Source organism: Octopus bimaculoides, chromosome 2 (assembly GCF_046866305.1).
Source record: "Octopus bimaculoides isolate indiv1 chromosome 2, ASM4686630v1, whole genome shotgun sequence".
Classification (NCBI taxonomy): domain Eukaryota; kingdom Metazoa; phylum Mollusca; class Cephalopoda; order Octopoda; family Octopodidae; genus Octopus; species Octopus bimaculoides.
In genome coordinates this window covers 89,124,361-89,149,415 of record NC_142929.1, presented here as the reverse complement: position 1 = coordinate 89,149,415, position 25,055 = coordinate 89,124,361, and the positions used below count along the sequence as shown (strand labels likewise).

Below are 25,055 nucleotides of genomic sequence, written 5' to 3'. Positions count from 1 at the left end.
TAGAGAATGTCTAAAAAAACATAAGAAAATTATGAGTTTGCTTTAAAATCTGAGATTCAAAGACAGCATTTTAGGTAGTATATGGTCAGTTCTCATAAGCACCATCTTTTGAATTTCTGCCATTTGGGGGTTTATTATTATTATCATTATTATTATTATTATTATTATTATTATTATTATTATTATTATTATTATTATTCAGTGAGAGAGCAGTGCATGCCATAAAAGTGACACTGGGGTAAAATATACGAAACCCAGTATACACATCATGACTACTCGTCTGATATGGGTATACCAGGCGCATGCATCACAACCATACGTGTGCGACATGGTGATGTCATATCAAGATAAACACCACATGACCTTGCAGGTGGAGCCCAGTTAGAATTTTCTTCAGGTTGAGTAGCCCATCCCTCTCAAAAGGTCCCTGAATAAGGGTTGTTTAAAGATGTTGAACAAAACTCCCATGTTTCCACAGGTAAATTATTCAAACTCCAAAGAATTCCTCTCAACACATGGCTATAATTTTCCACCACTACTTCCGGTGATCAGAGATGCTCATATCTTCAGCCACAAAGTGATATACTAAGATAGTTATGGTCAAACAACTGACAAGCAAATCACTGGTATTGAGTGGAATATTTGCTGTTGCCCATCTTTCTACCGAGACAATACAATGTACATGATAACACTTCCAATCAGTTAAGATCAAAAGCCATGAGAGCCACTGCTTGGTACTGCATCAGGGCATATTGTTGTTGTTGTTGTTGTTGTTGTTGTTGTTGTTGTTGTTGTTGTTGTTGCTGTTGCTGCTGCTGCTGCTGTTGTTGTTGTTGTTGTCGTCGTCGTCGTCGTCATCATCATCATCATCATCATCATCATCATCATCATCATTATTATTGTTATTAAGGGGGTGAGCTGGCTGACTCATTAGCACGCTGGACGAAATACTTAGCAGTATTTCGCCCGTCGCTGGGTTTTGAGTTCAAATTCCACCGAAGCCAACTTTACATTTCATCCTTTCGGGGTTGATAGATTAGGTACCAGTGGAGTATGGGATCGACGTAATCAACTAGTCCCCTCTACCCAGATTTCAAGTCTTGTGTCTTTATTAGAAAGGATTATTATTATTATTATTATTATTATTATTATTATTGTTCAGTAGTTTTATTTTTATAACGTGCTTTCACTTCACTACCGAGCGCAGCTCTGTGCGCCTTGGGTATGTGCTGTGGTTTGCTGTGGTGCTCTTATGTTTACTGTATTGAAAGTGTTTTGCGTAGAATGTGTGCAGTACCCAGTAGTGCAATTATATATATATATTTGTAAGTCCTGGTGTTTTTGTTATGTATTTGTTTGAATATTTTTTATTATACCTAAGGAACCTACTATGATAGGAATTGTTTCTGTTTTTAGATTCCACATTCGAGTTATCTCTATTTCCTGGTCTTTGTATTTTGAAAGTTTTTTCCATTTCTTTTAGAGAAACGTTGTCATCTGCTGGTATTGATACATCAATTAGAAAGCATTTTTTTCTTCATGATCTTTGACAACTATATCTGGTCTATCTGCCTTAATTTCTCTATCTGTGTGTATTAGCATATCCCAGAGTATGGTTGCTTTCTCGTTTTCTGTGACCTTTCCTGGCGTGTGTTTATACCATCTTTTTTCTGTTGTTATTCCATAGTGTTGGCATGGCTTCCAGTGTATATAGGTCCCAGCTCTGTCGTGTCTGTGAATATATTCCTTCTTAGCCAGGACTGGGCAGCCAGAGATAATATGATTTATTGTTTCTTGTCCATCTCCACATATTCTACAGTTACTTGTTATATTTCTTTTCATTATGTGTTTTTGGTAATTTCTGGTGGGGAGGCTTTGGTCTTGTGCAGCAATTAAAAATCTTTCAGTCTCTGCTTTGAGTCCTGAGCTTCTCAGCCATTGCTGGGATTTTTCTCTGTCTATTTCTTTCGCATTTAGTTTAGCCCAGTATTTACCATGTAGGGGCTTTTCTTGCCATCGTTTTATCATGGTTCGTTGCTGTTCTAGTTTTAGTTTGGATTTCATTTGTTTTATAGCTTTTGTTGTTTCTTCTACTTCTTCTTCGTATTTGTTAGGTAGATTGATTTCTTGTTTGTATTTGTCAGCTTCCTTAAATACTGAAAACAGTTTTTTGTTTTGCTCGTGTTTTGTGGCTATTTGTATTAGTTTCCCTTGCTTCTGGAGTAGGTATTTTTGCAGTCCTATGGTGGTTATTTTATAATAGTTTTCTAGCTGTATAAGACCCCTGCCACCTTCTGTGCGTTGTATATATAGCCTTTCTATGTCAGATTTTGGGTGGTGCATCCTATATCCTGTCATTATTTTTCTTGTTTTCCTGTCTATTTTACATAGTTCGTTTAGTGTCCAGTTAAGGATGTTGTAGCTGTAGCTTATAACTGGGACAGCTAAAGTGTTGATACCCATTATCTTGTTTTTAGCATTGAGCTCTGTTTTTAGTATTGATCTAACTCGTCTATAGTACTCTTTATTTATTTTTTCTTTCATTTGTGTATGTTGTATCCTATCTAGTTCATTGACTCCTAAATACTTGTATGGTTGGCTTTCGTCTAGTTCTCTTATTTCATTGGCTTTGTCTAGTGTTATATTGCTGCTTTTAACTAATTTTCCTCTTTTCAGGGTTGCTTTGGCACATTTTTCTAATCCGAATTTCATATCTATTTCCTTGGTAAAGCCGTGTACTGTCTGTAGTAGTGTTTCTAGCTCTTTGTCGTTTTTAGCATATAATTTTAGGTCATCCATATATAGAAGGTGGCTGACTGTTTTTCCGTAGCATTTGTAACCGCATCCAGTTCTATTTAGCAATTCTGTTAAAGGTGTGAGTGCCAGGCAGAACAGGAGTGGAGAGAGCGTGTCTCCCTGGAATATTCCTCTTCTAATGGGGATGGCTTTCGTTTTCACAAGTCCCTCTTTTGTTTCGAGCTGTAGCACTGTTTGCCATTTGTTCAATGAGTGCCCTATGTATTTTATAATAATTGGTGCCATCTTGTTTATGGCTAGCGTTTCCAGAATCCACGTGTGGGGAACACTGTCGAAGGCCTTTTGCTAGTCCACCCAGGCCATACTGAGGCCTTTCTTCTTTCTGCGGCTGTCTTCAGTTATGGCTTTATTGATCAATAATTTATCTTTACAGCCGTATGAGCCCTTGCAGCATCCCTTCTGCTCTTCTGGAAACAGGTTGTTATTTTCCAGGTGTTTACTCAATCTCTGCGATATTATTGCAGTAAAGGCTTTGTAGATCGTAGGGAGACAGGTTATAGGTTTATAGTTTTGTGGTTTCTCCGTTTCCGTGGATTTGGGGATTAAGATGGTTTTCCCTTTTGTGAGCCATTCAGGCATTGTCTCTGGCTCTGCTAGTATGTTGTTAAAGTTTTCTGCCAGCTTTTTATGCATTCCTGGCAGGTGTTTTAACCAGAAATTGGGGATCTTGTCGTGTCCAGGTGCCTTCCAGTTGCTTAGTCTTTGCAGTGTCTGGGTGACCTCTTCAGTTGTTATAGGGGCCCAGAGTTGCTCAGGTGCTAAGTTCGTTGTTTTAATGGTCCTTTTCTGGGGTTGTTGCTTCACCGACCATATTTGTTTCCAGAATTTCTCTAGTTCTTCTGCTGTTGGTGCTGCAGTAATGTTTATTTTATTTTTACCAAGTTCTTGGTAGAGTTTTTTGGGGTTGGATTTGAACTGTTTGTTTTGTTCAAAGAAACGTTGGCGTTTCTCATACCGGCGGATCCTTTGTGCTTTGGCAAGAATGTCTTGCTTTAGTTTTTCTTTTGCCTCAGGTAAGTCTTTTTCTGTAATGCTGTATTTGTACAGTATTTTTGTTTTCTTCTTGTTACTTAGTTGTGTTGATTGTTTACTAATTTCGTTGAGAATCGATAAATCTTTTCTCTTTATCATTATTATTATTATTATTATTATTATTATTCAGTAGTCTTATTTTTATCACCTGATTTCACTGCACTACCGAGCGCAGCTGTGTGCCTTGGGTATGTGTTGTAGTTTGTCGTGGTGCTCTTATTTTCACTGCATTGAAAGTGTTTTATGTGGTATGTGCGCGGTGCCTAGTAATGCTATTTTCTGTATGTTAGTCCTGATGTTCTTGCTGTGTATTTGTCTGAATATTTTCTATCATACTAAATGCGCCTACTATGATAGGGATTGTTTCTGTTTTTAGAATCCACATTCGAGTTACCTCTATTTCCATATCTTTGTATTTTCAAAGTTTTTCCATTCTCTTTCAGAGAATCATTGTCATCTGTTGGTATTGATACATCGATTAGAAACCATTCTTTTTCTTTACTATCAATATTATTATCGCAAGCCATGAGAGCCACTGCCCGGTACAGCATCAGGGGATTTATTATTATTATTATTATTATTATTATTATTATTATTATTATTATTACTATTATTATTGTTGTTGTTGTTGCATAACCTGATTCTCACTTATGGTAAATTTTTATTACTTATTCGCAGAAGGAATACAACATTGACATCGAAAGACATTCAGGTGGTTAAATCGTTTTAAAGATAGCTATGACATGCTTGAGAATTCGTTATCAACTATTAACACATTGAATGGACAAATAAATAAGTCTTTACTCACATATACAATCGTAAAGTTTTTTCGAAATTTTCATTTTCAGAGTCATCAGATATTTGTTCTTGTTTGCCAAGATTCTTCATTGCTAATGGTAAATATTTGTTGAAAAGCTGCGTAAAAAATGGACATCCTATATATATATATATATATATATATATATATATATATGCATGTATACATATATATATATATATATATATATATATACATAGAGAGAGAGAGAGAGAGAGAGAGAGAGAGAGAGAGAGAGAGAGAGAGAGAGAGAGAGAGAGAGAGAGAAAATATATATTTTAATATTGTGCTTAGGCATAGCGATACCAATAGCGATACCAGGTGTAGAACTCAATATACGTATACTTCAGAAAAAGAACCTTAGTCGAATACATGACAGGAGAAAGAGGAACTATGTAACGAATTTCATTACATAACTTCTCGTCCCTCTGTCATTTAATCAATTTCTTATAAAATATTGATAGATATATAAATAATGAAATGGGTGCTCAACACCGCATTGATGGATAAAATTTTATTTGTGTATTGACGCTGCCATTGGTTTCATGTTAAGAAAATATCTTAATAACTTAACAATTTTTCAAACCGATCACATGGAGGAATGGTGTTCATCTCCATTTTGTTTGAAAACACGTGAGTTCTTGGGAATTTTTTGATTTCTTGTTTTCTTTACAAGGCTTTATAGTGAATCCCTGAGAACATTCGTGTTTTCATTCAAAATGGAAACAAACACGATTCTACCATGTGATCGGTTTGAAAAGTTGTTACATATATATGTATTTACGGGAAACATTTTGAATATGCAAATAAAGCTCCTATTCCATTATGCTGGCCACAGTTTAATGATGCAGACTGGGGAGCCAGTTTTGGGGGGTTGTATCGAGCTGTACCGATATAATGTTGGATAAATATAGTAATTATAACAATAATCTTTGGATGGAATTCATAAACATTGTTATTGTTACTATATATGTGTTCGGGGGTTGTATGTATGTGTGTATGTATATTATATTATATCATATATAAGAAATTACTCATATACCCGAGAGTTGGAAAAAACAGATTTAGTAGATCATTTTATACTAACATATATTAGATACTCTTTAGATAGGTAAATAACAATGGATAACATTAATTTCTTCTAAAGATCTCACGTTTCAAGGTGATAATGCAATGTTTGCTAGTGAAACGTGTTTAGGATTATGTAATTTACGATGTTTCAATAAAAGATAAATTAAATGTCCTGTTTTATTCTGCTCTTGGATAAATATACAATCTATAACTATTCAAATGTTTATGAAAGCAAAAGAATATCAGGAAAAATTAAGTCTAATAATTCATTGAAATTTGGAAATGCACTGACTGACATAAAGTTCTAAGCATTGGTTAACTGTCATTCAAAAACATTAAATTTTCAGGTTATATACATTTTGCTTAGGTACAACGATACTAATAACCTGGTGTTAGAACTCAATATGAATATGATTCATAAAAGAGGTATTAGTCGAGCAGGAGTGTTATAATATATTATATAAATTGCAAGAGAACAACAAATTACGTAATGAACTTCTCTAGCTTACAGCTATTCGACTATAAAATGCAATGCACTTATAGTTCGGTGCTTGCATATCACCCTTTGGCTCTGACAAAGCTATAGGGTAATACATAAGCACACAACTATGAGCGCAATGCATCTCATAGCAAAAAAAACACTAAAAAGCTAATGAAGCACATTCGATAATTTTTGGTTCCATTGCTATTTATGTAATCTCTGACATATATATATATATATATATATATATATATATATATATATATATATATATATATATATATATATATATATATATATATATATATATATATATATATATATATATATATATATATTGTTGTATTTCGGGATGGTCGTTTCATTTTATTTCATTGCCAAATAAACACACGCACTATATTCTTTTCTTTTCTTCACTCGTTTATTACTGTTATTTTATTTTTACACCTGTCTATTGTCTGGAAATCTTTCGTCACACATCTGTGACTTCTTCAGTGACACTTTTCGTTTCCGTGTGTGTTCTTGCCCCACCTACTCCATTCTATATACATATATATATATATATATATATATATATATATATATATATATATATATATATATATATATATGCAAGTGTGACTGTGTAGTAAGACGCATTTTTCCCAACCACATGACTCTGGGTTCAGTCCCCATGTATACATACGTGTGATGTGTGTGTGTGTGTGTGTGTGCGTGTGTGTGTGTGTGTGTGTGTTTGTGTGTGTGTGTGTGTGTGTAACATTGTAGACGTATAAAACATCTAAAATCAAGAATATCAAATAACATATTTTAACTCTATCAAAGAACAGTAAAAAAGAAGTCAGAGTTACTTCTAAAATAAAGATCTTTCGTTATTCTTAGTCTATAGCTGAAAAGTGATAATCAGAAGAGAAAAGGTTTATATAATTTCTTCATACAAGATGGTCATGGTTATCAGGGTTGCTATTAACAAATCACCACTTTGTGAAAAGTGTTCTGTATGCAGAAGGCTTGAACAAACTACTCTTGCGACGTGACTTCGAATGCCAGTCCAAGACAACAAGATTAAGTATGTGTTGTTCTCCTAGTTGTTATTACAAGGGAGATGATCTTATCTTTATAATATTTGGCAGGATTAGAAATTTGAATTTGAAATTTAGGAATTATAAAGAAAAGATACATATAATTCGCATATATTTTCTGTTTACTTAAGTATATTCAATTATTAAGCATTAACACAGTTTTCGATATTTCTTCTGCACCTGTTGTTGCTATAGTATTTATTGTATTGTATCTAAAGTATTTATCTATATTCTTTTATAGTATTTTATCAATATTAGATATTTTTGTTGCGCAACAAGTCATCCCTGATTGAATAAAACAATAAAACTAGATATGACAGCTATTTCATATTTAATTTTTAGGTACAGTGCAATCCATACTTCATTGCTCCGAATGTCTTCTTTTAAAATGAGCAGCTGAATGACATTTCAGGAAAAACTATCAATCGTTCAAACAGTGGATTTCTTTTCGACTCGTTGTATCTGTAATGTATATATGTTGTAGAAGGTCTAACATGGCTCCCGATCAACAGTGCATCCTATCAGATCACTTTTACTTAGTCATCTCCAGTTGCTCATCTTGTCTTTCCCTTCCATTTGTATGAAGTATTGTCTATGCATCGCTTTGACTTTCCAGTTGTTCAGTCTTTGCTCTCCGTCTTCTTTCTGAAATTCTTTTCGATGTGTCACATTTTCAATAGGTAGTGTTACTATTTCTAACAGCAACAGCCAAAGGTTCAATCTGCTGTTTGGCGTACCATCCCAAACTGTTTTCCTCATCGGCAACACAGATCTTATATCCTATGAGATCTCTTCCTCCCTCTATCGACATCGGTTCATTTTCCTAGTTCATTTTCATCAATTTCCTGGGTTTTTTTTATATATTTCCTCAAGTTCATTCTTTGTCCATCTTACAACGCCTGCGTCTTTTAGCATTTAGAAGATAGCCCATGTATTCATTGCCCTGATTTTGTTATTTTCATTGAGTCTATTCTTCATGACTAGCTTAGCTCTCCTGAGATATTCTCGCCTAAAGCTTTTCTTAATCTCACTCTCCTTGATTGCTTCGTACTCCAAAATATCGAGATACTTGTATCCATCCACCTCATCATCTTTAATTCTCTCGCCGTTGTTCTACACCATCAAATGACTATCCATTACCTTCTTTAATGATAACCCCACCACACTTATTAATCTCAAATTTCATCCCGTAATCTTTACTGAATATCTGAATATCAAAATGATTTGAAACCAAATCATTTATTCCATGCTCAATCTAACTGCAGGTCTTTAAACCATCCATATACAACAGATGATTCAACTGTTCCCCATTTTTCAATGAGTACCCTGGTGTCACTTTCCATAATAGCTGTGTGATGAGTATCATACAAATTACAAACAACAACGGTGACAGACTATCTCTCCGAAATATGCCTCTACTGACGTTAACTTTCGCAAGTAAGTAATAAGTGTATAACTGCCGACTTCCCTTCTTTTCTTTATCCCTCTGTGTCACTACTATCCTTCCTTTTATCATCTATGTCGGTGTTCCATTTTCTATGCAGTCAGTGAAAAACGGCTGTATACAGCTGCGTAAACTTCGGAGGTTTTTAAGCCAGAAATTCTGGACACTATCTGGTCCTGGGGCTTTTCAATTTTATATTTTTTTGATCATCTTTTTTACTTTCTTATCCGTGATTGTTATATTTTCTTGTGTGGCTCCAACTTCCATTTCTCTTCAAATTCCAGTAACCAGTCTGCTTTTATATTATGTTTATGTTGGACTTCTTTGCTCCAGATTTTTGCCCAGAATGTTCTTCCTGCTGCAGCATCTGGAATATCATTTCCCTGATGTTCCTTTTCATTGTTCAGTTATTTATAGAATTTTCTTTTGTTGTTCTTGAAGAGTTTATTTTTCTGGTGTTGATTTGTTCTCTGTTGGTATCTGTTGCTTTTTTGTTTGTTTTTTGTTGCTCGACACAGCTTTGATTTCTTTTATTTTGTTTTAGTTCTTTTTTTAACTACTTGCCGTCCTTTCTGTCTGACATTGTACTTTTTTGCATATCATTCCTCTGTCTTACCTTCGCCCTTCTTCCTTCTATCATTGCATTTATCCGTCCAAGATCTCTCTAGATCTGTTTATTTTCATTTTCAAGCCTTCGTTTCCACCATGGGACTTTGTACCTTGTTTTTCTTTGACTGTTCACATCAAGGGTTTGCACTGTGACAGAGGCTGCGCAGTATATAAGGTCGTTTTAATCTGTTATATTTTCGATGTAGATTTTTGTCAACAGTTTGTCCATCTTTTTCAATACTTTATATAGTTTTCCTCTTTCGATTCCTCTTAGAGCTGGTAGACTCTTTCTTTCGCTATTTAGTGCCTCATTCAGATGTGGTAGTTCGTTTCTTTCTTCCTTTGTAACAGTCTTTTCCTTCACAAAGTAAAATTGTTGTTGTTGTTGTTTTGTTGTTGTTGTTTTTTGTTGTTGTTGTTGTTGCACATTTTGCTTACTCCCAGTTCAGCTCTGATCGAGTAGACCTGTGGTCAAAGTTATGACAACATAACCATACCGTCCGTTCAAGGGAATCTAAGAATACATTATCTAATAGGGACATAAATCAATGGATAATTAGTTGTCTTTTTTCTTTGTTATTTGGCAATTTTAATGACAATCTACAGCCTACATTGTTCGAACGCTATTTACAAATAAACGGACTGGACATTCGAGAGTTACATCACTCCTTTATGTACATACTATTACAATGTTATCTACATGCGAACCTTCAATCATTCCAACAATTTAGTGTATTAACAACTTAAGCAGGGGACAATAATTTACCTGAAATTCATCTTTCTTCAGATTTCCTTCTTCGCCATCGTTGACAATGATTACCTGAACTTTGCTGACACGTTGCGTATTCAAATGTTGAGTTATCTGAGCGGCCTAGAAAGAAAAAAAACTTAGATATTTATCTAATTCAATTGTAGAGACTAAACATACAAGCGTCGCGGAACTGTTTGCAGAAACAAACCAAACGAATAAGAGAAAAGAAGTATGTGGAAGGAATTTTTACATATATTATTAGATATTATTTTATACATAACATAGATATAGAGAGAACGAGTAACATACATACATGCATACGTACGTATGTACGTACGTACATATATGCAACTATATACATATGCACACACATATGTATACACATACATACATATATATGTATATATATATATATAATATATCTGTAATATATACATATATAGATAGATATATGCACATATATATATATATATATATATATATATATATATATATATATATATATATATATATATATATATATATATATATATATGCATGTATATACATAATATATCTACAATATATATTTATATATACATGTATATACATAATATATACATAATATATATATATATATATATATATATATATATTATATATATATATATATATAAATTCAAAAAGGGATAAAACTCTTTAACAAGAATTTTATCAAGAAGCCAGTGTGTAAAAAAATTCATAAGGGAAATTTCTATTCCCAAGAATATAATTATTTGTTTATATTTATATAAAGGGCATTATTACAGAAAATAATAACGCCACACAGTGGACTTCTCAAAATAACCACATTTAGTACCTAATGCGAGGAAAAACAACCAACAGAAGACGACCAACTTTCTTTTAAATAAATTTAACTGTGTATCGGCCGATTTCGCGATTACTAGATTGAATCTAGATTTCGTTCATCAGCACAGTATTGTCCCAAAAATATATACAAATAAACAGAATTCTCACCTCACCAAAAACGAACACACTACGTATCCGACAGAGTAAAGGGAATGAAGTTTATCTGTATATATCTTCATCAAAGAAGCGGGAATACTTCCGGGTTGCTTCTGGGTACCCATGTGGAGACAGGAATAAAAATTCAACATTGAATATATTCCGTGTATAAATTTGATAAATAAATTCAAAAAGGGATAAAACTCTTTTACAAGAATTTTATCAAGAAGCCAGTGTGTAAAAAAATTCATAAGGGAAATTTCTATTCCCAAGAATATAATTATTCGTTTATATTTATATAAAGGGCATTATTACAGAAAATAATAACGCCACACAGTGGACTTCTCACCTCACCAAAAACCCTGTCTCCACATGGGTACCCAGAAGCAACCCAGAAGTATTCCCGCTTCTTTGATGAAGATATATACAGATAAACTTCATTCCCTTTACTCTGTCGGATACGTAGTGTGTTCGTTTTTGGTGAGGTGAGAATTCTGTTTATTTGTATATATTTTTGGGACAATACTGTGCTGATGAACGAAATCTAGATTCATTCTAAGTAATCGCGAAATCGGCCGATACACAATTAAGTTTATTTAAAAGAAAGTTGGTCGTCTTCTGTTGGTTGTTTTTCCTCGCATTAGGTACTAAATGTGGTTATTTTGAGAAGTCCACTGTGTGGCATTATTATTTTCTGTAATAATGCCCTTTATATAAATATATATATATATGCAAAATCACGGTAGTGCTCCAGCATGACCGCAGCCACATGGCTGAAATGAATAAAAGAATGCATACATAATATATTTAGATATTTATAATGTGTGTGTGTGTGTGTGTGTGTGTGTGTGTGTGTGTGTGTGTGTGTCTGTGTGTGTGTGTCTGTGTGTGTGTAAAAATTACATAATTTATAATGCCGAAAGTCAACTTGTTCTAACTTGTTTTTTACAATCTTTTTAGTAAGGATTTTTCCTATTTCTTTTATCTTTATGAATTGAGGAACATTAATATTCCTAGTTTCATATAAATGTATTTCTCAGTTCGCTGAAGCACGTTGTTGTATGTTGTATGTTTAATGTAACACTTAATCATTAAATTTACAACTTTTCTTGTTTGCTTTTGAATTTGAGAATTTCTAACTCCACTCGTCGGCTCGATTTAGTGAAGACTTTTTCGTTTTCATTTTATACGATATTTCTAATTTTTATGCTTTTTCTATAATATATTATTAATAGCGGGATGCATATTGTGGAGTGTTTGAGTTGTTTTACGACATATTTATAAATATGAAACTATAGTGTGTTTTTGTTTTGTTTTTATTGAAAAAAATAATACACAGCTCTGCAATATAGCGGGAGGCATTTCATGTTTTTTTCTTGTTACTACCATAATAAATATTGCTGTGTAATGTTCTATAGCTTAGTCTACTAAATAATTGGTATATCCATTATGGCATAAGGTCTGTGTTATTATATCAATTTCCTTTCACAGTGCTTGGTTTATTATGTTTTGATGCTTTATATTTCGTTTTGGTAAAATCTAATGGTGCAAGCTATAGGTTTCCAACAGAACAATTACTGATTGGTTGAATTTCTACCGGCGAGGTATTGACAAAGGAGTATCCATGAAACTCGGTTGAAGTAAAATGTACGAGTATTTTTATTCGTAGCAAAGCTTTTCGGTTTTCGAACGTTAAGTATGCGTGTATGCTATATTGGTTTTCTAATAGCGTGTATATGTACAATCTAGAAATGTTGTATGCCTGAGTTGGCAGTATTGTGGGCCTGTATTTTTATATGCGCTTGTGTATTGTGTTTAGTAAGTGTGCACGTTTGGATATATATGCACATTTATGCATAGAAGCGTCTGCAAAATCTTGCATTCCTACTAATAAATAAGCAGAAACTCGTGCACATTTTTGCACATTTATCGATATATACATATGAACTAAGCAAAAAACAAAATCTAAGCATAAAACTCCCGAAGATACACATACAGTTTCAGTAGGAAAACACCACATACAAACTTGTGTAAGTTATACACACGCACGGACGCAACTGCGCCCGCACGCGCACATACACACACACACACACACACTCATTCATACACACACACACACACACACACACACACACACACACACACACACACTCATTCACACTCACATATGTATGTACAACAAACCTCAACAGTCGGAGACCCACAACGCTACCAGCTTGCACATACAATATACATAGATTGTTAAGGCGGCGAGATGTCAGAGTCGTTACCACGCCGGGCAAAATGCTTAGCGGCGTTTCGTCTATCTTTACGTTCTGAGTCCAAATTCCGCCGAGGTCGACTTTACCTTCGATCCTTTCAGGGTCGATAAAATAAGTACCAGTCGAGCCCTGGGATCGATGTAATCGATTTACCTCCTCTCCCGAAATTATTGGCCTTGTGCCAAAATTTGAAACTAATATATATATAGATCGAGATTATAAAATACGCTGAAAGAAAATGAACATAACGCGCGCGCAGGCACAAATACATGCACACATTGAAAGATACACGCTAAAACACTAAGCAGCCTAAGTACCTACACATACACTTTTTCAGTACATGTAATACACAATCACATGCGCCCACACACAGTATCTTTTTCTCTTTTCTCTCTCTTTTCAACACACATGTGACTGGTTTGATGAACATTGTGTCTTTTGTTGTCTACTTTGACACCTCTTGTAACAGTTTCTCTTATCTTTCTTTTTTTTCGTTCTTTTTTTCATACATTAATTTGTGGATCATGCACATTGATTTACGCACACATAATAAAATTTCCTCTGTTTTAACATCTTAGTTTCTAAGCGTCTTGCTCCTTTAACTGGTAATTAACTTCTACCCCTACCCTGCCTCTATCTATAGACAGTTACTTATATCCAACTGACTATTCCTCATATCTTATTTCCTTCCTGAAGAAAAGGGATACATATGTTACTACATGTGTTAATATCTATTATATATATATATTGGGTTGGCAACTAAGTTCCCGCCGTTTTTTTTTTAAATTTTTGAATTTATTGCGTTTTTAATTTTTGGAATCTATTTTTTTTGAGAATTCTATTTTTGAATCATTTTGGAATCTATTTTGTTTTTTGTCTTTTTCTAGCTAATTTTAGTTAATTTTTGTTTTTCAGATCATTAAAATGGATTGTCAAGTTAAGAAAAACGAGCATTTTCGACATCTCATTCTTTTTTGCTTTTAATCAAGGTTCTAAGGGCGCAAAAGCTACTCGCGACATTTGTGTTGTGTATGGAGAGGGTGCCAAAGCTGAAAGAACTACTCGTGATTGGTATGCCAAGTTCAAAAATGAAAATTTTGACCTCAAAGACACACCGTCCAGTTGAGTTCCATGAAGAGCGATTAAACCAATTTTGCACGAAAATTCTCGTCAAACAACAAGGGAACTGGCAGAGAAAATGCAATGCTCCCACACTGCTATGGAGAAGCATCTTCACTCGGTGGGAAAGGTTCAGAAGTTTGGAGCATGGGTTCCGCATGCTTTAAGTGACAACAACAAAAATCAAAGATCCACAATCTCCGCTGGTTTGCTTGCTCGTCACCGCTCAACTCATGGACACAAGCAATGATTTCTTTACCAAATCGTTACTGGCGACGAAAAATGGTACCAGTACATCAATATGAAGCAGTGTCAGGAATGGCTTAGCCTCGGTTAACAAGCGACACCGCGCATAAGACTAAATCTTCATCCGTGTAAAACGATATTGTGCGTATGGTGGGACTGGGAAGGGATTATCCATTACGAATTACCTTAACGGAACCAAATGGTCAACGCGGAACTCTATGTTTAACAGATGGAACGACTCAGCACGGCTATTCAATAGAAAAGGCCTAATCGGCAGCATGGAGTTCTTCTGCTGCACGACAACGCCCGCCCTCATATCGTCAATATGACCAAGGAAGCCATTCAAACACATGGCTGGGAAGTGCTGCCACACCCGCCGTACTCTCCTGATTTGACACCAACGGATTTCTACCTCTTTCGATCGCTTTCAAATGCTATGCGCGGAGTTTCGTTCAATATTGATGCAGACTTGAGAGCTTGGTTGGATCAATTTTTCGAGTCGAAATTGGGTGATTTCTACCAACGAGGTATTGAAAATCTTGTTGAACGTTGGGAAGAAGTTGTAAACAACAAGGGTGAATACATTATTGATTAATTAGTTGTTATCTTTTATTAAACCGCTTAAAATTTTTTTAATTTAAAAAAAACGGCGAGAACTTAGTTGCCAACCCAATATATATATATGTGTGCGTGTGTGTATGTATGGGTGTGTATATACGTAAGGAATTGTAATTCCTTTCTAATCAATTTATCTCCTTATCAACTATGTATGTATGTAACGTAAGTGTGTATGTACGTAAATATTCATGTATGTAGAAAGAGGTAAAACAGATGAAGACAGAGATAGATAAATAATTCATCTCACCTTTATTTTTTCATACACGTTCGCTTTTTTTCCTATCCAAATAAACATACATTCTTTTATGTCAAGAATATAAACATCATTGTTATTCACACTGCACCATCCCATCGGTAACTGAAAATAAATCAATATCAAATAGTTTTGCATATCACAAAAGATGGTTATATATTATGCTGAGAGCAATATAACTTTCACGTTTAAAAAATTGTTGGTTTACTTTTTAAAATCTCCAGGAAAGTTTTATTAGAAATATTTCACAAATTAAATTTATTTAACAGGGGCTTTGTGATAGGGCCACAAAGTTTGACAAGGTTGATGTCGTTGGAAAAAATGTAGTTTTTGGCTGGTATTTATTTTATCGACCATGGAGGAGTAAAATGCAAAGTCAACTTGAGATGAATTTGAACTAAGATACTGTTATAATATTTACTATATACCGTAATTTATTTATTACGTTCTTTTATATGTTAAGTCTTTCAGCGGTTTCTTAAGTATACTTACTACTGGCACTTCGTCGCTTATGCGACGAGGGTTCCACTTGATCCGATCAACAGAACAGCCTGCTTGTGAAATTAACATGGAAGTGGCTGACTATTCCACAGGCACGTGAACTCTTAACGTACTTCTCAGAGATATTCAGCGTTACACAGAATGTGACATGGCAACGTGAAATAAGGTGCCTTCCTTAAGGACACAACGCGTTACCGGGAATTGAACTCACGATCGTGAACCAAACACCCTAACCACTAAACCACGCGTCTTCACTCTTAAGTATATTTCATAATGATATCTAGCTTATTCACAATACCTATTTTTCAAATACACTCAATAAGATTTCTTACTGTCCTACTGGCATCTAGGCTTGCGTCCCCAGTGAATTCAAGACATAGTCAATCTAAATAGAATTAATGCAAATCCATGATATAAATGTCTGCAGGTCAAAATGATATGAAACCTGACAAGGTTTTACTTCTTATTTATTTATCTATTTATTTATTTATTTATTTATTTATCAATGTGTGTGTGTGTGTCTATTTATTCTAAGCGTTTTGGTACGACAACAGCGTCAACACAACACTTGTTTACCTTGTAATAATAATGCATTATTATGAGGAGAAAAACTTGTTGCTGCAATGACTGTTCTCCACGTGAGAGAACAACCTGTATGAGATATGATAAGTCACCAACATATGAGCTCTTTCCCGTCACGATACACACACACACACCCACACACACACACACTCTCTCTCTCTCTCTCTCTCTCTATCTCTCTCTCTCTCTCTCTCTCTCTCTCTTCCCACCCTCAAACTGATGAAAAGAACCACTCTCTGGAGAGGGATTTCCGGTACCTGGTCATTAATAGCTGGAAATACGTCATTAGAATAATCTTGAATGATAAAATACATAAATTTAATGCACACGTATCCTTCCTGTTTCCTCGAAATTTCCCATTTGACCTCACTTTATGAAGAATATATATATATTTGATAAGATTCTTTTCTACAGATGTATGTTTATAAAAAGAAAAACGCAGTTAAATATACATTATACGCATCAGTTTGAGAGATAGAAGAGCAATAGGTGCACACTGCCATTTAAACTTGTTTCTTTTTATCTAAAATTAATAATCATAATGTATGTCTTTTTTACAGTGAAAGTCTTTGCTGTTAATTTATTCATAAAATTCAGTTTCTGTTTGATAACTTTTACGTCAAATTTTACCTGTCTTTTCTCACCTGGTTCATTTTCAAGTTACGCTTTCCTTTCACATGCCACAACTTCTCTTCATAATGTTGTTTGATGCTGACTAAGTCAAACAGATATCCTCCAGATTCATATCTGAAACACACATCAGAGACATATTTAGCGAACGAATATTTTATGTTCGTGTTGTATACTCACTTGGGAATTTGGGCGCCTGCAGAAGGTCGAACCAAAAATCGAATATTTTAAAACTTAATGTTACTTAATGACATAAGTGATAACTTGTGCTCCTTTCTGATATTTCCTTCAACTTATGCCTATGATGCATTTCTAAAAGCCATGATTGCAGAAAACATTTTATTTCTCCCTAACCATAAATCAGAAGCGTTGTACGTTGTCAAAACAAACTTGTATTTGTGAAGCATTTATAATATAGCTTACACATTTATGGCTGGTTTCAGATAAAAATCAATCAAACAACGATAAAAATCGCAAAACCTATAAACAAAGCATTTTTCAGCAATAAATTTCCTGATGCTCAGTATTTATTGACCTACAACATTATTTAACGCTGTCTGCTATAAACTTTCTTTAAAGACTTGAAAAAAGAAATGCAAATATTATACAAAAACCAATAAAAATCTGCAAATATCTTTCAAACGTAACAAATATGTAACAAGATCCTGTGATCCACAATGCTGTATTTTATAACCCGCAATATATATAATCTATGTATAATTTATGAAGGTGGAAAAATGAGATAAATCGTAGACCAGAGAGCTGTTATTTAATATTTAGTTCTGGCCCTTTAAATTCGCAAGTTAGCTTTGATTTGTCATCCTTCCAGGGTTAATAATTTATGAGATATAGCTAGATGTAATTCAACCGGTTATACCATTCCCTAACAAAATATGTGAGCGTTACTTAATGTAATATTATTTTGCTTGTCTCAGTGCATGTTCACTGTTACGCCTTAAGCAGCCTTAGCTACGGAACGAAATAAAAGACATAATCAAAATCTTGAATATAATGAAGCAAGTTTGGAATTTTACACTTTGAATGACCAAAAGTATGGAAAGGCATCAAGGACATTATTGAGATCTTGAATAATGAAATAAGCATGATTTTTACACCTTGGGTAAACTGAACTATGGAAGGTAATTGAGAACATAATCGAAATTTTATACATAATGAAACAGGACTGAGAGTTGTACTTTAAACAGCCTTAACCTAGGATCGAAGTTGAAACATAAAATCTTAATTTTTAACATAATGAAACATAATTTTAGGCATGGAAAGAGAAATAGGAAAATTTATAAAATATGAGATGTTCATATATCTCGCTAATTATTAATATTATTGTTATTGGGGTAGCAAAATCGGTAGGCATTTGGATAAAATACCTTGTGTGTGTATATATAACTATATACGTTTTGTTGCCATTTGTAGTAGACGTCTGCCAAGAGGCTCGCAAACAAGTCTGGCATTGAAATATAAAGCTCGCAGAGCAGACCATCCAAACCCGGTGATGCTGTTGTCGCGTGTAGAACGGATCCGGCTATCAGCTGAATCCATAGTGAAGATTGCCCCGCTGGCCTCCTTTAACTAGGAGGGGAAAGCAATTTTCATTTGTCTGGTGGCTGTAGCGAAAGAGGAGTATGGTGGGCCCGTTTGAAAGGGCTAAAGTCAAACACTTTCCTCTTTGGCCAAGGCCTCATCAACTTTTTCAAGTTCCACTTGAAAAGGAAGGTGATAGTAGAAAGGTAAAAGTTGTCTTCTAGCAAATGTGTTGAAAGGTGGGTGAATATCGGAAAATGGCCAGTATAGATGGACCATTTCTGAAACCAAGCACCCGTAGCGTTTATAGGTTTTTTCCACGATTAACCTTCAAAGCACCTCCTCCTATTTGGAGTTTTCGCTTGTTATATTGTTATTTTCGTTATCAAATGTTTAAACGGACTTTTTTTGCTAAACTCTTTGTATATCGTCTTGTGTTGTTCTTTAATGTTTTGATTTATTGACCCTTGTTGCCACTAAAAAGAATTTATTATTATTATTACAAACGTAGCAAGCTGACAGAATCGTTAGCACACAGCGGAAAATGCTTAGCGGTATTTCGTCCTTTTTTACGTTATGAGCTCAAATTCCGCAGAGTTCGACTTTGCCTTTCATCCTTATGGAGTTAATAAGTATCAGTTGAGTACTGGCATCATTGTAATCAACTTACCCCAACCCCAGAAATTGCTGGATTTGTGCCAAAATTTATAGCCATTATGATTATCGTTGTTGTTGTTGTTGTTGTTGTTGTTGTTGTTGTTGTTGTTGTTGTTGTTGTTGTTGTTTGTCCTATTCAGAGTTGTAAATATCACCAAAAATTATTGGATTAACATGTTTTACTTGTTTTAATAGCAATCTGCATTAGGTAGACAGAAAGTCTGTTTCAAATATCACTTTAAATCTTTTTTGTGTTTACAATAATTTTCAATGTGGCTTCCTCTGTAACAGGAGCAGTAAGAGCTAGTAATGCACAAAGAGGATATCAGACTTGGAAGATAACAGTCGCTTGATCTTTGACTACACAAAAGTGAATTAATAAACAGAATTCAAAAATGAAATAACTATAAAGCAGATTCACTTTAATACGGACAGTAACAATTTAATATCGAAGACGCAAAATTTACGCGACGTAATAAGAGGAAACAATTTGCGCATGCGCATACATATACTCACAGTTCACGTGCACATTCACACATGTGCACACATACACACACGAAAGTAATAACGAAGAAACATCATTGGTTTTAGATCTTATCAAGCTGCTGATAAGAGGCAGCTTTTGGACATGAACTAACTAACCGAGAAAATTATTCGCTTCATAGAATTTTTTAATCAAAAGGGTACTTCGTTTCCAGTCTTTTGTTGAAGAGAGAAAAGAAAAAGGGAGAGAGAGAAAAAAAAGCAGAAAGAGAAACTGAGAGAGAGAAGAAAAGGAATGCTGCCTACATCTGAGCGAGAAAAGCAGAGCGAGTTGCTTTTTCCTTTCTCTTTTTTTTTTTCTTTCTTCACAAAAGAGCAATTAGAGGTAACCCTACCAAATACGTAGGGCAGTATCTTCTCTGTCGTTAGAGAAAATAGTTTAAAACCGCGCGGAGCTAAGAGTCCGAGCTGATATATTATATACCTATACAAACATTTGTACTACAGGACTTTCGTCGATTATAGACGAGAGCCACATTCAAGAATATATGGCCGTTGGCTAATATCCTCAAATTTTATGGGGCTATACTGACAAAGAATGAACACCAAGACAAAAAAATGCAACGTGTGATTGAATAGGGTCTCAATGGACATGCAGAACGCAAAGAACCGGGGAAAAAGCAGCAAGACAACCCGTCTAAAAGAGGTTGTGTGATAGACGTGACCGAAAAAGATGAAGGCACACACTTTCTACTTAGGCTAAAAGTTATCAACATTTTCAGGTTTCGATTGAAGAGGAAACTGGGGATGCAGAGGTAAATGCTGTCTTCCTGTAAATTCGTTGGAAGGTAGATGAGAGCTGTGAGCATAGTCTGAGATGAAATAGACCTTCTCTGAGCATGAGCGTTTAGATAAGAAGGCGGTCAGTTGGGAAGGACACTTACTTAAGTGGTCAGTGTAACCGTATATTTGTGAGATTCTCAGAGAGCCCTTGATGGTCTTCTCTCTTATTAAAATTTTCTTTTATAAAAAATTTATTGCTTCTGTATTATTTTGATTTTAAATGTTTTTATACTTTCTAATACCCCTGTTTTCTGTGTTCTGTACCCGTCTTTTGTGTCTTTTATGAGGTCAAATAAAGAAATCATCATCATCATCATCATCATCATTATTATTATCATTGTTATTGTCGCTGTTGTTGTTGCTACTGTTGTTTTCAGCGTGTTATTTTAACTCGCGCCATTGACTAATCATTGATTTGGCTTTTGGCACGGATTTTGATAATTAAGATGATTTTTTCTTTTTACTGCCAGATTCCTGTTTACAAAACACCAAAGTTTTATTCAATTAATTCTCACCCCGTTTCATTAAAAAAGCAATTCTATTGAGCATATTTTATTTGTATTTAGTTCAACATTGATGTCGTTGCATGTTTAACACATTTTCCTAGTGTTTGGAATATTTTTACAATACAGTGGATTAATATGTTTACATGTATAACTATTTTACAAAGTAAGTTTTATTGTTTTCCACTAACGGAAACTTTACATCAATTTTCTTTCATTTTTTTTTTGTACTTATTTTTTGTGTACGACTTGATTCATAATGGCTTGAGAATAACTCAGAAAAAAATAGTTTTAATGTGCACACAGCAAACAGACATAAATAAGCTTGCTTTGCAACCAGATATTCATTTTTCACACAGAAAATATATTTTCAGAAGATAATATTTTATGTGTTTCTGAACGTTTGCTCGGCTACAACAAAAACAAAGTGCCCTGTAGCATTGATCCTAACACACATATTTATTCATTGTCACATTATGCCTTTTTGCCAATTTTGCACTTTTTATGAATTACCTTCAACATTCAGTTGTTGAATACGAATTGGATGAATCAGTGACAAAATTGCTTTCATAAATACTCCGTCGCCTAGACAAAAAATTTCATGCAGGAGCTGGCAAATCCAAAACTAATTTACCTTTGTCTCGTAAAAGGAAATTTTTCTGTACCCTCGGAAGATCAGATAATGTAAGTTCTCATAGATATATGAACTAGTATGTTATACATTACAAAGCTATACATACATCATTTGCCTTACTTTCGAAACTGAAGATGTGGCTTGAAGACAAGCAGAGATTTCACGTGAAACACAGCTGATATGCTTTTGCTTGTGTTACTCTTTTGCTATTCCCTATACAGAAACCTATAATGGAAAGGCAGATAACAAAGAGGCAGATGATGCCGCTCCCGGCAATGCTATCTCATCGTTTGAGATGAGTAGGAGAGACGGAGAGAAAACAAATAGAGCAAAATGTTTTCAAGAAACATTAAAAGAAAACTAGGCAGAAGACCTAACAAAGCCGACCTGATTTTTACAATACTTCACATAGAAAATTAAGCAATAATTGGACGAGCTAAACGAATTACAGTAAGGCGTCAGAAAACGAAATGTGTAAATATGAGGAGAATCACACGCTATTTGGAACATGCTTGAGAAGACTGGGTAACAAAGAAAATTTCCGTGCATTTGAAATGCAATTTTTTAACAACTATCACCATGTGGGCTTTTTTCTTTCTCGCTAGTGACACCCGAATCGCTCAAATGCAGTCAAGTGTTAGGATCAACGCTATCGACTAACTTCTTGTTCTCAAAATTTCTGGTCTTGTGACTAATTCAAAAATAATTATTATCAACGAGACTAAAAAGGCTGAAGACAGCTATTTTCGTCTTATCAACTTTTTTAAGCTTCGAATGAAAAGGAAAATAAAAGTTGAAAGAGAAACACTGCCGTCTAGCACATGCATATGTGTGTATATTTGTGTTTATCCCCTCACACACCACTACACACTCGCTGTTCGTTCATCTATGTTCCTATAACTTATCGTTCGGAGAAATAGACCAACAGAATAAGAACCAGACATTAAAAGAATATATATTGGAGTCGATTTCTTTGACTGAACCTTCCTAGGCTATGCTCCAGTATGCCCGCAGTCTGATGAATGAAAGAAGTAAAAGAACAGACTCGATATTACCATTTTTCATTGTTTGATTTTTTTCTGCACACGCCACAGAAAATGGGTAGTTTTGTTTTAGAATTACGTAGTTTCCTTCAAACAGTTTTTATGTACATTTGGGAGTGTTGTAGGCAAACTGCATTTTCAATAAACGTGTATTTTTTTCAATAATTCAAATAACTTATCTCCTTGATAAAACAGTAATTTATCTTTCACTGACATTGAAGTATCTTGTGGCAAATTAGGACTCTGAAACATTAAATTCTTCACTCGAGGTATTAGTCAGCAGTGCATATAATATTGATAAGAAATAGTTATCAGCAATATACATGTTACATGTACACGTTTCTCTTGGTCTTAAATGTGTGTGTGTATAAATATATATATATATATATATATATATATATATATATATATATATATATATATATATATATATGTATGTATGTATGTATGTATGTATGTATGTATGTATGTATGTATGTATGTATGCATGCATGCATGTATGTATGTATGTACGTACGTAAACTGATCTTTATTTCAGAAAATGTACTGCACAAGAGTAAAGCATGTTTCTACATCAGTAAATTCTTAATTTTAACCTCCAAAATCTCAATTCCATACGCAAGGGAGGGAATAAGCTGACAGCCGGGTGCTTATATGGTTATATTCACTAATAATGCGTAGAACCAGAATGAAGAAATGAGATAGATGTCATGTTATTGGAGAGATGTGGAATCAAGTATCTTCAGAATGATGAGCAAAATTTTCACAGGTGATTTGCGCTCTGAGTGTTATAATGCCGAAGCAAACAGTAGTGATTGCGAATAACTGAGTCTACTGTGCAACAGCAATAGTTATTAAGTATAGAATTATTGGAATCGCATCTACCTCACATTGAGGTGATGTTGAGATATTGTTACATTTTATATTTTACTGTATAGTCCATGAAAAGTTGTCAGAAATATATACATAAAGGAATTTTTTTTTCTTAATCAAAAACATGCAGGGAAGACAACCCAGTGCTTTTAAACAAAATTGCTAGGTTCATTATGTATATCAGCACCGGCCTTACAAGCCTCACTTTCTTTCCACAAACATTAGCTCTGTTGGTGGGAAAGATAGCCGTCCAAAATACTGGCCAATAGAAAAGTCAAGATTGTGAGAGTATTAGCTGACTTACCTACACGATGTCTTTACTCTTGAAAATTGTAATTCTTATTCTTTTCACTTTGCAAAGGTTTTTATTACAAAAATGACTTATATAGTCTTCTTTCCATTTAATTCCGGGACATTACTTTATGGATTCTTTTGTTATATTCTGGATTCTTATTTTTATGTCAGATAACAGTCTCTGGATATCATCTATGTAGTTAGGTTTATCGCCATCTGCTTACAAATCATAGTAACATCATAAACGATTTTTTTATGGAATATTAACACTGACTTCTTGTTGGTGTGTGTTAGTGTTACATGTGATTATATGTATGTATTTATATAGTTTATATACATACATCCATATATACATACACACTCACACATTGACACACACTCACACACACACATATATACAACTACATATACATGTGTATGTGTGTGTGTATATCAGTGAGTGTCTGTGTGTGTCTATGTCTGTGTACATTGTATATATATATATATATATATATATATCATGAGGGTTCTGCAAGAATTGCTTCACCACAAACCGAAAATTAGAAATAGCAGTCAAAACTACTATTTCTCTACCAAAATATAACTCCCAGACAGCAATACTCGCAACTTAACACAGGCAAAAAAGAAAAAATAACGAATTCAACGAACCCTAATTTTAATTATGTTTATATAAGTTTACCGATAATGGTTCTTTAACACACCGAGCTACTCGGTAAAATTACTAATTTTTGATTAATTATTAATTTTTACCCTATATCTGGAAGAATTTATTTGCTCCCTGATAGTAAACTGCAGTTTCTGCGGGATTACTCGTAGTGCACGTGGGTAATTGAGGAATGATACAATTTTCTTACTCGTCCATATGAATTCGGAAATGCTGTTCTTGGA

At 34.2% G+C, this 25,055-nt stretch overlaps 1 protein-coding gene across 1 annotated transcript in view; it reads right to left on the bottom strand.

Annotated features, from left to right (window-relative positions):
• The window catches only part of LOC106875763 (villin-1), a 168,682-nt gene that overhangs the window by 87,365 nt on the left and 56,262 nt on the right, over positions 1-25,055 (bottom strand). Inside the window, exons 6-10 of the mRNA XM_089338668.1 lie at positions 21,837-21,908; positions 17,313-17,473; positions 15,580-15,690; positions 10,120-10,224; positions 4,658-4,764 (exon numbers count right to left, since the gene is read on the bottom strand). Coding sequence (XP_089194794.1) covers positions 4,658-4,764; positions 10,120-10,224; positions 15,580-15,690; positions 17,313-17,473; positions 21,837-21,908 — 556 coding nt within the window. The remainder of the gene's footprint in view (positions 1-4,657; positions 4,765-10,119; positions 10,225-15,579; positions 15,691-17,312; positions 17,474-21,836; positions 21,909-25,055) is intronic.